The 14,595-nt window shown below is 41.5% G+C and overlaps 1 protein-coding gene across 5 annotated transcripts in view; it reads right to left on the reverse strand.

The window, feature by feature from the left end:
• LOC110487895 (SLIT-ROBO Rho GTPase-activating protein 1-like) overlaps positions 1 to 8,660 on the reverse strand; it is a 24,016-nt gene extending 15,356 nt beyond the window's left edge. The window contains exons 1-4 of one of the 5 annotated variants that reach the window (XM_036971382.1): positions 8,471 to 8,660; positions 5,309 to 5,410; positions 5,033 to 5,218; positions 3,875 to 4,087 (exon numbers count right to left, since the gene is read on the reverse strand). In XM_036971382.1, the coding sequence (XP_036827277.1) occupies positions 3,899 to 4,087; positions 5,033 to 5,218; positions 5,309 to 5,323 (390 nt within the window). In that variant the 5' untranslated portion in view covers positions 5,324 to 5,410; positions 8,471 to 8,660 and the 3' untranslated portion in view covers positions 3,875 to 3,898. Of the gene's footprint in view, positions 1 to 3,872; positions 4,088 to 5,032; positions 5,219 to 5,308; positions 5,709 to 8,470 lie in introns of those variants that run through there. The other 4 variants (XR_005041335.1, XR_005041334.1, XM_036971381.1 and 1 more) reach the window with 4 other exon arrangements.
• Positions 8,661 to 14,595: the final 5,935 nt, after the last annotated feature.

Below are 14,595 nucleotides of genomic sequence, written 5' to 3' on the forward strand. Positions count from 1 at the left end.
CAGGAGGAGAAGAGAGAGAGACTACTGTTTAATATCACACAGGAGGAGGAGAGAGAGAGACTACTGTTTAATATCACACAGGAGAAGAGAGAGAGACTACTGTTTAATATCACACAGGAGGAGAGAGAGAGACTACTGTTTAATATCACACAGGAGGAGAGACTACTGTTTAATATCACACAGGAGTAGAGACTACTGTTAAATATCACACACAGGAGGAGAGAGACCACTGTTTAATATCACACAGGAGGAAGAGAGCGAGAGACTACTGTTAAATATCACACAGGAGGAGGAGAGAGAAAGAGACTACTGTTAAATATCACACAGGAGGAGAGAGAGAGACTACTGTTAAATATCACACAGGAGGAGGAGAGAGAGAGACGACTGTTTAATATCACACAGGAGGAGGAGAGAGAGAGACTACTGTTTAATATCATATCACACAGGAGGAGAGAGAGAGACTATTGTTTAATATCACACAGGAGGAGAGAGAGAGAGAACTGTTTAATATCACACAGGAGGAGAGAGTCTACTGTTTAATATCACATAGTAGGAGAGAGACTACTGCTAAATATCACACAGGAGGAGAGAGACTACTGTTTAATATCACATAGTAGGAGAGAGACTACTGCTAAATATCACACAGGAGGAGAGAGACTACTGCTAAATATCACACAGGAGGAGAGAGACTACTGCTAAATATCACACAAGAGGAGAGAGAGAGACTACTGTTTAATATCACACAAGAGGAGAGAGAGAGACTACTGTTTAATATCACACAGGAGGAGGAGAGAGAGACTACTGTTTAATATCACACAGGAGGAGAGACTACCTTTTAATATCACACAGGAGGAGAGACTACTGTTTAATATCACACAGGAGGAGAGACTACTGTTTAATATCACACAGGAGGAGAGAAACTACTGTTTAATATCACACGGGAGGAGAGAGAGAGACTACTGTTTAATATCACACAGGAGGAGAGAGAGACTACTGTTTAATATCACACAGGAGGAGAGAGACTACTGTTTAATATCACACAGGAGGAGAGACTACTGTTTAATATCACACGGGAGGAGAGAGAGAGACTACTGTTTAATATCACACAGGAGGAGAGAGAGACTACTGTTTAATATCACACACAGGAGGAGAGACTACTGTTTAATATCACACAGGAGGAGAGAGAGAGAGACTACTGTTTAGTATCACACAGGAGGAGAGAGACTACTGTTTAATATCACACAGGAGGAGAGAGAGAGACTACTGTTTAATATCACACAGGAGGAGAGAGACTACTGTTTAATATCACACAGGAGGAGAGAGACTACTGTTTAACATCACACAGGAGGAGAGAGACTACTGTTTAATATCACACAGGAGTAGAGAGACTACTGTTTAATATAACACAGGAGAGAGATTACTGTTTAATATAACACAGGAGGAGAGAGACTACTGTTTAATATCACACAGGAGGAGAGAGATTACTGTTTAATATCACACAGGAGGAGAGAGAGACTACTGTTTAATATCACACAGGAGGAGAGAGACTACTGTTTAACATCACACAGGAGGAGAGAGACTACTGTTTAATATCACACAGGAGTAGAGAGACTACTGTTTACTATCACACAGGAGAGAGACTACTGTTTAATATAACAAAGGAGGAGAGAGACTACTGTTTAATATAACACAGGAGGAGAGAGACTACTGTTTAATATCACACAGGAGGAGAGAGATTACTGTTTAATATCACACAGGAGGAGAGAGACTACTGTTTAATATCACACAGGAGGAGAGAGAGAGACGACTGTTTAATATCACACAGGAGGAGAGAGAGAGACTACTGCTAAATATCACACAGGGGGAGAAGAGAGACTACAGTTTAATATCACACAGGAGGAGAGATAGAGACTACTGCTAAATATCACACAGGGGGAGAAGAGAGACTACAGTTTAATATCACACAGGGGGAGAGATACTACTGAGACTACACCAACCAAGAATTTACAAAACGGGACAAACACCAAATTGAGATTCTGCATGCAGAATTCTGTATATCCTCCATGTACAAAGTAAAACACCAAATAATGCACTCAGAGCAAAATCCAGAAAAGAGCCGTTAAATTCTACAACCCCCTAAATGGAAGCGATTCCCAAACCTTCCATAACAAAGCCATCACCTACAGAGAGATGAACCTGGAGAAGAGTCCTCTAAGCAAGCTGGTCCTGTGGCTCTGTCCACAAACACAAACACACCCCACAGAGCCCCAGGACAGCAGCACAATTAGACCCAAACAAATCATGAGAAAACTAAAAGATAATTACTAAAGAAATGACAACAAAAACAGAGCAAACTAGAATGCTATTTGACCCTAAACAGAGAGTGCACAGTGGCAGAATACCTGACCACTGTGACTGACTCAAATTTAAGGAAAGATGTGACTATGTACAGACTCAGTGAGCATATCCTTGCTATTGAGAAAGGCCGCCGTAGGCAGACATGGCGCTCAAGAGACGACAGGCTATGTGCAACCTGCCCACAAAATGAGGTGGAAACTGAGCTGCACTCCCGAACCTCCTGATGTATGACCATATTAGAGACACATATTTCCCTCAGACTACACAGACCCACAAAGAATTTGAAAACAAATCCAATTTTGATAAACTCCCATATCTACTGGGTGAAATTCCACAGCGTGACATCACAGCAGCAAGATTTGTGACCTGATGCCACAAGAAAAGGGCAACCAGTGAAGAACAAACACCATTGTAAATATAACCCATATTTATGCTGATTTATTTTCCCTTTTGTACTTTAACTATTTGCACATCATTACAACACTGTATATAGACATAATGACATTTGTAATGTCTTTATTCTTTTGGAACTTCTGTGAGTGTAATGTTTACTGTTAATTTTTTATTGTTTATTTCACTTTTGTTTATTATCTATTTCACTTGCTTTGCCAATGTAAACATATGTTTCCCATGCCAATAAAGACCCTTGAATTGAATTGAGAGAGAGAGACAACAAAAATAGATTCATGACATTCTCACTGTTAGTTTTTGTTTTGGACCAGGGAGATACAGTAGCTGAATGTTCCAGCCACACGCTGCATATCTCTCCAACACATATTAGCATTATGAAATTAAATGTGTGTGTGTGTGTGCGTGTGTGTGTGTGTTACCTGTATGAAACCCAGCATATCATAGGTGAAGAGGGTGTGGCTTTACATGGAACAGGGTCTTCACCTCCGCACACGCACTGACCTAGCACACTGCATTCTGGGAGATATACAGCATCACTCAACAGTCATACACTTACGCACACACACGCAAACATACACACATCATGGTTTCAACAATAAAAATTTAGTGTTGCTTGGATTTAGATCTGTTCCTGTGTTGACGAATATACTCTCTCTTTCTCTTCTCGTTCTCTCTCTTATTTTCTCTCTCATCTCTCTCTCAATTCAATTCAATTTCAAGGGGCTTTATTGGCATGGGAAACATGTGTTAACATTGCCAAATCAAGTGAGGTAGATAATATACAAAAGTGAAATAAACAATCAAAGTTAACCGTAAACCTTACACATACAGACGTTTCAAAACAATACAGATGTTAAAAATGTCATATTATATATATATATACAGTGTTGTAACAATGTATAAATGGTTAAAGTACACAAGGGAAAATAAATAAGCATAAATAAGGGTTGTATTTACAATGGTCTCTCTCTCTCTCTCTCTCTCTCTCTCTCTCTCTCTCTCTCTCTCTCTCTCTCTCTCTCTCTCTCTCTCTCTCTCTCTCTCTCTCTCTCTCTCTCTCTCTCTCTCTCTCTCTCTCTCTCTCTCTCTCTCTCTCTCTCTCTCTCTCTCTGAGCAGAAACATGGATGTTTACCTGGAGGGGTCGCTATCAACGGCCTCAGCTGGAAAACAGACGGATAGATGAAGAGACCGCGGGGGTGAGGGGGGCAGGGAGAGAGAGATAGCAAAAGAGGGATAATGTATGGCCTCCTGCAGCAGGTCATGTTTAGCCTGTAGTTTGGAGATCAGGGAGCTTCCAGTCAGATACTCCTTCACTTTCTAACAAACCACAGAAACACAGATACACTCTTTTACCTTTACACAGCTGTAGCACATTTACACAGCTATAGTACCTTTACACAGCTATAGTACCTTTACACAGCTGTAGCACATTTACACAGCTATAGTACCGTTACACAGCTATAGTACCTTTACACAGCTATAGTACCTTTACACAGCTATAGTACCTTTACACAGCTATAGTACCTTTACACAGCTGTAGCACATTTACACAGCTATAGTACCATTACACAGCTATAGTACCTTTACACAGCTATAGTACCTTTACACAGCTGTAGTACCTTTACACAGCTATAGTACCTTTACACAGCTATAGTACCTTTACACAGCTATAGCACCTTTACACAGCTATAGTACCTTTACACAGCTGTAGTACCTTTACACATCTATAGTACCTTTACACAGCTATAGTACCTTTACACAGCTATAGTACCTTTACACAGCTATAGTACCTTTACACAGCTGTAGTACCTTTACACAGCTATAGTACCATTACACAGCTATAGTACCTTTACACAGCTATAGTACCTTTACACAGCTGTAGCACATTTACACAGCTATAGTACCTTTACACAGCTATAGTACCTTTACACAGCTATAGTACCTTTACACAGCTATAATACCTTTACACAGCTATAGTACCTTTACACAGCTATAGTACCTTTACACAGCTATAGTACCTTTACACAGCTGTAGTACCTTTACACAGCTGTAGTACCTTTACACAGCTATAGTACCTTTACACAGCTATAGTACCTTTACACAGCTATAGTACCTTTACACAGCTATAGTACCTTTACACAGCTATAGTACCTTTACACAGCTGTAGCTCAGTGGGCTAAGAAGCACTATATAGAATTGCAATCCACAATACTATCATGAGACTCCAACCACGCTTTCCCCTGACCAATGGGATGTCCTCACCATAAAGTAGAATGTCTCTGTCTCCTGCTGATTGGCTCTCCGCTTGGCAAGGGCTAGTTTGGAGGCGGAGGCGGCTCCCATGGAGTCGTGTGATAGGCTGAATGGCAGGACAGGGGTGGGATTACTGTCACTGTCACACATACTGTCCAATAGCGCGGCGAGGGTAGCTTTGAGTGTCTTGGTGACCTGGAAAATAGATACAGTAGACAGAAAAATCGATAAGTCGACTGATCGATGGATCGACAGAAAGATGGGAGACTGGAGCGATGACCTCACCTCCTCTGTTTCCATGGTTTCGGTGGAGAGGCGGGACTGGAGCTGTTGAAACCTGGTCTCTATCTCATTCCTCACCTGGCTCTCCGCACTCACCTCGTTCACCTGGAACACACACATTACGGGTGTGCCATAACAGCAGGCGGTACCGATGCACCAAGTCTGGAACCGACAGGACCTTGAACCCCTAAGCCATGAGACTGATAAAGTAGTTAACCAAAAAGCTACCTGGACTATCTACACTGACCCCAACTCTTTTGACTCGTCATATACACTGCTGCTATTGGCTATTATCCATGCTGTTGTCTAAGTCACTTTACCCCTACCTACAGTATACTGCTGTTACTGTCTATTATCTATCCTTTACCCTTACCTACAGTATACTGCTGTTACTGTCTATTATCTATCCGTTACCCCTACCTACAGTATACTGCTGTTACTGTCTATTATCTATCCTTTACCCCTACCTACAGTATACTGCTGTTACTGTCTATTATCTATCCTTTACCCCTACCTACAGTATACTGCTGTCTATTATATATCCTTTACCCCTACCTACAGTATACTGCTGTTACTGTCTATTATCTATCCTTTACCCCTACCTACAGTATACTGCTGTTACTGTCTATTATCTATCCTTTACCCCGACCTACAGTATACTGCTGTTACTGTCTATTATCTATCCTTTACCCCTACCTACAGTATACTGCTGTTACTGTCTATTATCTATCCTTTACCCCTACCTACAGTATACTGCTGTCTATTATATATCCTTTACCCCTACCTACAGTATACTGCTGTTACTGTCTATTATCTATCCTTTACCCCTACCTACAGTATACTGCTGTTACTGTCTATTATCTATCCTTTACCCCTACCTACAGTATACTGCTGTTACTGTCTATTATCTATCCTTTACCCCTACCTACAGTATACTGCTGTTACTGTCTATTATCTATCCTTTACCCCTACCTACAGTATACTGCTGTTACTGTCTATTATCTATCCTTTACCCCTACCTACAGTATACTGCTGTTACTGTCTATTATCTATCCTTTACCCCTACCTACAGTATACTGATGTTACTGTCTATTATCTATCCTTTACCCCCTACCTACAGTATACTGCTGTTACTGTCTATTATCTATCCTTTACCCCTACCTACAGTATACTGCTGTTACTGTCTATTATCTATCCTTTACCCCTACCTACAGTATACTGCTGTTACTGTCTATTATCTATCCTTTACCCCTACCTACAGTATACTGCTGTTACTGTCTATTATCTATCCTTTACCCGTACCTACAGTATACTGCTGTTACTGTCTATTATCTATCCTTTACCCCTACCTACAGTATACTGCTGTTACTGTTTATTATCTATCCTGTAGTCTAGTCACTTTACCCCTACCAATAAGTACATATCTACCTCAATTACCTCATACCCCTGCACATCGACTCGGTAATGGTACCCCTGTACATAGCCATGTTATCATTACTCATTGACTCAGTACTGGTACCCTGTGTACAGTATAAAGCCAATTTATTGTTTACTCATTGTGTTGACTCATTGTGTTTACTCATTGTGTTGACTCATTGTGTTTACTCATTGTGTTTACTCATTGTGTTTACTCATTGTCTCATTGTGTTTACTCATTGTGTTGACTCAGACAGTTAAACTGGCTAGCACATGCTAACCCACCGACCGTTAAACTGGCTAGCACATGCTAACCCACCGACAGTTAAACTGTCTAGCACATGCTAACCCACCGACAGTTAAACTGGCTAGCACATGCTAACCCACCGACAGTTAAACTGGCCAGCACATGCTAACCCACCGACCGTTAAACTGGCTAGCACATGCTAACCCACCGACAGTTAAACTGGCTAGCACATGCTAACCTACCGACAGTTAAACTGGCTAGCACATGCTAACCCACCGACCGTTAAACTAGCTAACACATGCTAACCTACCGACAGTTAAACTAGCTAACACATGCTAACCTACCAACAGTTAAACTAGCTAACACATGCTAACCTACCGACAGTTAAACTAGCTAACACATGCTAACCTACCGACAGTTAAACTAGCTAACACATGCTAACCCACTGACAGTTAAACTAGCTAACACATGCTAACCTACCGACAGTTAAACTAGCTAACACATGCTAACCCACCGACAGTTAAACTAGCTAACACATGCTAACCTACCGACAGTTAAACTAGCTAACACATGCTAACCTGCCGACAGTTAAACTAGCTAACACATGCTAACCTACCGACAGTTAAACTAGCTAACACATGCTAACCTGCCGACAGTTAAACTAGCTAACACATGCTAACCTGCCGACAGTTAAACTAGCTAACACATGCTAACCCACCGACCGTTAAACTGGCTCTAAGAAGATGCTCAGAAACAGCTGCTCCAATAGAAATCCCAGAGCATGCTATTAAGCATTGTGACACACACACACTACAAAGCAGTGTCATGGTGGTGTTGGAGAGCTGGGCTCATGCGCAGACACACACCTAAACAAATTCAGACAAACAGACAAACACACTCACAAACACACACACTCACAAACACACACACAAACAGACACACACACACACACACACTCACAAACACACACACAGACACAAACACACACACAAACACACACTCACAAACACACACACAGAAACACACACAAAAACAGACACACACACAAACACACTCACAAACACACACACAGACACAAACACACACACACACACAGACACAAACACAAACAGACACACACACAGACACAAACACAAACAGACACACACACAAACACACACTCACAAACACACATACACACACACACACACACACACACACACACACACACACACACACACACACACACACACACATACAAACACACTCTGACAATGCTGCACTATCATTACAAAATTAATAATCTAACAATCATATTCCACCCATCATACATGGCACCATCAGCAAACACAGTGTCACTGCAGTCACACACACACACACACACACACACACACACACACACATACACATATGTATGCACATGCGCACAAAAAACATAATACACAGATCGTTCACACACACACAAGCGCACACACACACACCTCTATCATAGCTATAAATAACACAACCCATGACAGCCATACCTCATGGGTTAGTCCAGTATTCCTTTATCTCTGTTCATCTCACTATCCTCTCCTCTCTTCTCCTCCTTCCTCTCTCCTCTCTATTGCAGAGACCAGTGCAGATCAGACAGCTCAGTTCTCTCCCTCCTCTTCCTCCTCCCTCCTCCCTTTTCAGGCAAAAACAGCTCAAAACAGCCCTCCCTTCCTCTCTTTTTCCTCCCTCCCTTTCCCTCCCTCTCTTTTCCCTCCCACTCTTTTCCCTCCCTCTTTCAAACACAGCTCGCTTCTCTTTATCTCTCTTTTTCATCCCCTCTCTCAAATGAACATCCCTCCTCTCTGTCTCTCTATCTCTCCCTCTCTCAGATAAACAGCCCTCCTCTCTTTCTCTCTATCTCTCACTCTCTCAGATAAACAGCCCTCCTCTCTGTCTCTCTATCTCTCCCTCTCTCAAATGAACATCCCTCCTCTCTTTCTCTCTATCTCTCCCTCTCTCAGATAAACAGCCCTCCTCTCTGTCTCTCTATCTCTCCCTCTCTCAAATGAACATCCCTCCTCTCTCCCTCTCCCTCTCTCAGATAAACAGCCCTCCTCTCTGTCTCTATCTCTCCCTCTCTCACATAAAAAACCCTCCTCTCTGTCTCTCTATCTCTCCCTCTCTCACATAAAAAACCCTCCTCTCTGTTTCTCTATCTCTCCCTCTCTCAGATAAACATTCCTCCTCTCTGTCTCTCTATCTCTCCCTCTCTCAAATGAACATCCCTCCTCTCTGTCTCTCTATCTCTCCCTCTCTCAGATAAACAGCCCTCCTCTCTGTCTCTCTATCTCTCCCTCTCTCAAATGAACATCCCTCCCCTGTCTATCTCTCCCTCTCTCAGATAAACAGCCCTCCTCTCTGTCTCTCTATATCTATATCTTTCCCTCTCTCACATACAAAACCCTCCTCTCTGTCTCGCTATCTCTCCCTCTCTCAGATAAACAGCCCTCCTCTCTGTCTCTCTATATCTATATCTTTCCCTCTCTCACATAAAAAACCCTCCTCTCTGTCTCGCTATCTCTCCCTCTCTCAGATAAACAGCCCTCCTCTCTGTCTCTCTATATCTATATCTTTCCCTCTCTCACATATACAGCCCTCCTCTCTGTCTCCCTATCTCTCCCTCTCTCACATAAACAACCCTCCTCTCTGTCTCCCTATCTCTCCCTCTCTCACATAAACAGCCCTCCACCCTGTATCCCTATCTCTCTCACATAAACAGCCCTCCTCTCTGTCTACCTCTCTCTCTCTCTCTCTCTCACTTAAACAGCCCTCCACTCTGTCTCCCTCTCTCACATAAACAGCCCTCCTCCCTGTCTACCTCTCTCTCTCTCTCCCTCTCTCTCACATAAACAGCCCTCCTCTCTGTCTCCCTCTCTCACATAAACAGCCCTCCTCCCTGTCTCTCTCTCTCTCTCTCTCTCTCTCTCTCTCTCTCTCACTTAAACAGCCCTCCTCTCTGTCTCCCTATCAAATTCAAATTCAAGCTGTTTTATTGGCATGAAAAACATTGTGTCACTATTGCCAAAGCAACAATGTATACAACATACATTGTAATAAAATAATCAAGAATAATAATATAAAATTGTAGTAAATAATAATGCAAACAAATATTTTAAAAATGTAAAAAATGACAATCAACAGTCAATAGTATAAATAGAATACACATAAAAGAATAAATACAGAAAATGAAACTATAACTAACATACAACTACCTAAACTGTCATCTTCACCATTACATCAGTACTACTACTACCATCATCATTACTACTACTACAACTACCACCATCATTACTACTACTACTACTACCATCATCATTACTACTACTACAACTACCACCATCATTACTACTACTACTACTACTACCATCATCATTACTACTACTACTACTACCACCATCATTACTACTACACCTACCATCACCATCATTACTACTACACCTACCATCACCATCATTACTACTACTACTACTACCATCATCATTACTACTACTACTACTACCACCATCATTACTACTACACCTACCATCACCATCAGTACTACTACACCTACCATCACCATCATTACTACTACTAAAACTACCATCATCATTACTACTACTACAACTACCATCATCATTACTACTACTACAGCTACCACCATCATTACTACTACACCTACCATCACCATCATTACTACTACACCTACCATCACCATCATTACTACTACTACTACTACCATCATCATTACTACTACTACTACTACTACCACCATCATTACTACTACACCTACCATCATCATCATTACTACTACTACTACCATCATCATTACTACTACAACTACCATCACCATCATTACTACTACTACAACTACCATCATCATTACTACTACTACAACTACCATCACCATCATTACTACTACTACAACTACCATCACCATCATTACTACTACTACAACTACCATCATCATTACTACTACTACAACTACCATCACCATCATTACTACTACTACTACTACCATCATCATTACTACTACTACCATCATCATTACTACTACTGCCATCATCATTACTACTACTACAACTACCATCATCATTACTACTACTACTACTACCATCATCATCATTACTACTACTACAGCTACCATCACCATCATTACTACTACTACCATCATCATCATTACTACTACTACAACTACCATCATCATTACTACTACTACAGCTACCATCATCATTACTACTACTACAACTACCATCACCATCATTACTACTACTACTACCATCATCATCATTACTACTACTACTACTACCATCATCATCATTACTACTACTACAGCTACCATCACCATCATTACTACTACACCTACCATCACCATCATTACTACTACACCTACCATCACCATCATTACTACTACTACTACTACCATCATCATTACTACTACTACTACTACCACCATCATTACTACTACACCTACCATCACCATCATTACTACTACTAAAACTACCATCATCATTACTACTACTACAACTACCATCATCATTACTACTACTACAGCTACCATCATCATTACTACTACTACAACTACCATCATCATCATTACTACTACTACAACTACCATCATCATCATTACTACTACTACCATCACCATCATTACTACTACTACAACTACCATCACCATCATTACTACTACTACAACTACCATCATCATTACTACTACTACAACTACCATCACCATCATTACTACTACTACTACTACCATCATCATTACTACTACTACCATCATCATTACTACTACTACCATCATCATTACTACTACTACAACTACCATCATCATTACTACTACTACTACTACCATCATCATCATTACTACTACTACAGCTATCATCACCATCATTACTACTACTACTACTACCATCATCATCATTACTACTACTACAACTACCATGATCATTACTACTACTACAGCTACCATCATCATTACTACTACTACAACTACCATCACCATCATTACTACTACTACTACTACCATCATCATCATTACTACAACTACTACTACCATCATCATCATTACTACTACTACAGCTACCATCACCATCATTACTACTACTACAACTACCATCATCATTACTACTACTACAACTACCATCATCATTACTACTACTACTACTACCATCATCATCATTACTACTACACCTACCATCACCATCATTACTACTACACCTACCATCACCATCATTACTACTACTACAACTACCATCACCATCATTACTACTACTACTACCATCATCATTACTACTACTACAACTACCACCACCACCATCATTACTACTACTACTACCACCATCATTACTACTACTACTACCATCATCATTACTACTACTACTACCATCATCAGCATCATTACTACTACTACTACCACCATCATTACTACTACTACTACCATCATCATTACTACTACTACAACTACCACCACCATCATTACTACTACTACTACTACCATCATTACTATTACTACTACCATCATTACTACAACTACTACCATCATCATTACTACTACTACTACCATCATCATTACTACTACTACTACCATCATCATTACTACTACTACTACCATCATCATTACTACTACTACTACCATCATCATTACTACTACTACTACCATCATCATTACTACTACTACAACTACCACCACCACCATCATTACTACTACTACTACCACCATCATTACTACTACTACTACCATCATCATTACTACTACTACTACCATCATCATTACTACTACTACTACCATCATCATTACTACTACTACTACCATCATCATTACTACTACTACAACTACCACCACCATCATTACTACTACTACTACTACCATCATTACTACTACTACTACCATCATTACTATTACTACTACCATCATTACTATTACTACTACCATCATTACTACAACTACTACCATCATCATTACTACTACTACTACCATCATCATTACTACTACTACTACCATCATCATTACTACTACTACTACCATCATCATTACTACTACTACAACTACCACCACCATCATTACTACTACTACTACTACCATCATTACTATTACTACTACCATCATTACTACAACTACTACCATCATCATTACTACTACTACTACCATCATCACCCCTACTACTACTACCATCATCATTACTACTACTACTACCACCACCATTGTTAAACAACCATCATCATTACTACTACTACTACCATCATCATTACTACTACTACTACCACCACCATTGTTAAACAACCACCATCATTACTACTACTACTACCATCATCATTACTACTACTACTACCATCATCATTACTACTACTACTACCACCATCATTACTACTACTACTACCATCATCATTACTACTACTACTACCACCACCATTGTTAAACAACCATCATCACTACTACTACCCATACCATTACTCTTTTGGAATAATAATCACAACAATAATAAGAATAATAGTAATAACAATAATACTAATAATGAGTAAGTTACTATTTACTATGCAGATGTTATTATTCAGTGTCCCTCGGGCTATTGTAAGCAAATACATATTTAGCTGCCAGAGGAGCTGTTGCTCCTTCGCCCAGAGGAGCCGTTGCTCCTTCGCCCAGAGGAGCAGTTGCTCCTTCGCCCAGAGGAGCCGTTGCTCCTTCGCCCAGAGGAGCTGTTGCTCCTTCGCCCAGAGGAGCCGTTGCTCCTTCGCCCAGAGGAGCAGTTGCTCCTTCGCCCAGAGGAGCCGTTGAGTTTATTCACTGGGTTTAATAAGTTAACATTTTGAATGAATGTAGTAATTTCTGTGAATAATGAATCCCTTTGTGAGGAATATTTCTCACAGTAAGGGAGAAAATGCATCTCTGTTTCTACCTCCCCTGTCGTGCAGTGACCACATTACTCTTTGGGTAGCCATGTCTTTTTATGTCTGCCGGTTTCTATTGCCAATTGGTTGTCACTCAGCCTCAGCCCTCTCTCCCCTTCCCTCCCTCTCTCTCTCCCTCCCTCCCTCTCTCCCCTTCCCTCCCTCTCTCTCTCTCTCTCCCTCCCTCCCTCTCCCTCTTTCCCCCTCCCTCTCTCCCTCCCTTTCTCTCAATCTCTCTCTCCCTCCCTCTCTCCCCCTCTCCATCCCTCCCTCCCTTTCTCTCTCTCTCCCCCTCCCTCCCCCCTCTCTCTCCCTCTTTCCCCCTCCCGCACTCCCTTTCTCTTTCCCTCCCTTTCTCTCTCTCCCTCTCTCCCTCTCTCCCCCTCCCTCCCTCCCTCTCTCTCTCTCTCCCCCTCCCTCCCTCTCTCCCCCTCCCTCCCTCTCTCCCCCTCCCTCTCTCTCTCTCCCTTCCTCCCTCTCTCCCTCCCCCTCTCTCTCTCTCCCTCCCCCTATCTCTCTCCCTTCCTCCCTCTCTCCCTCCCCCTATCTCTCTCCCTTCCTCCCTCTCTCCCTCCCCCTCTCTCTCCCTCTCCCTCCCTCTCTCTCTCCCTCCCCCTCCATCCCTCTCTCTCTTTCCCTCTCTCTCCCTCTCCCCCTCCCTCCCTCCCTGTGTGACCAACAGATGCATATCTGTATTCCCAGTTTATGTGAGATCCATAGATTAGGACCTAGTGAATTGATTTAA

Source organism: Oncorhynchus mykiss, chromosome 32 (genome assembly GCF_013265735.2).
Source record: "Oncorhynchus mykiss isolate Arlee chromosome 32, USDA_OmykA_1.1, whole genome shotgun sequence".
In the NCBI taxonomy this organism is placed as follows: Eukaryota; Metazoa; Chordata; class Actinopteri; order Salmoniformes; family Salmonidae; genus Oncorhynchus; species Oncorhynchus mykiss.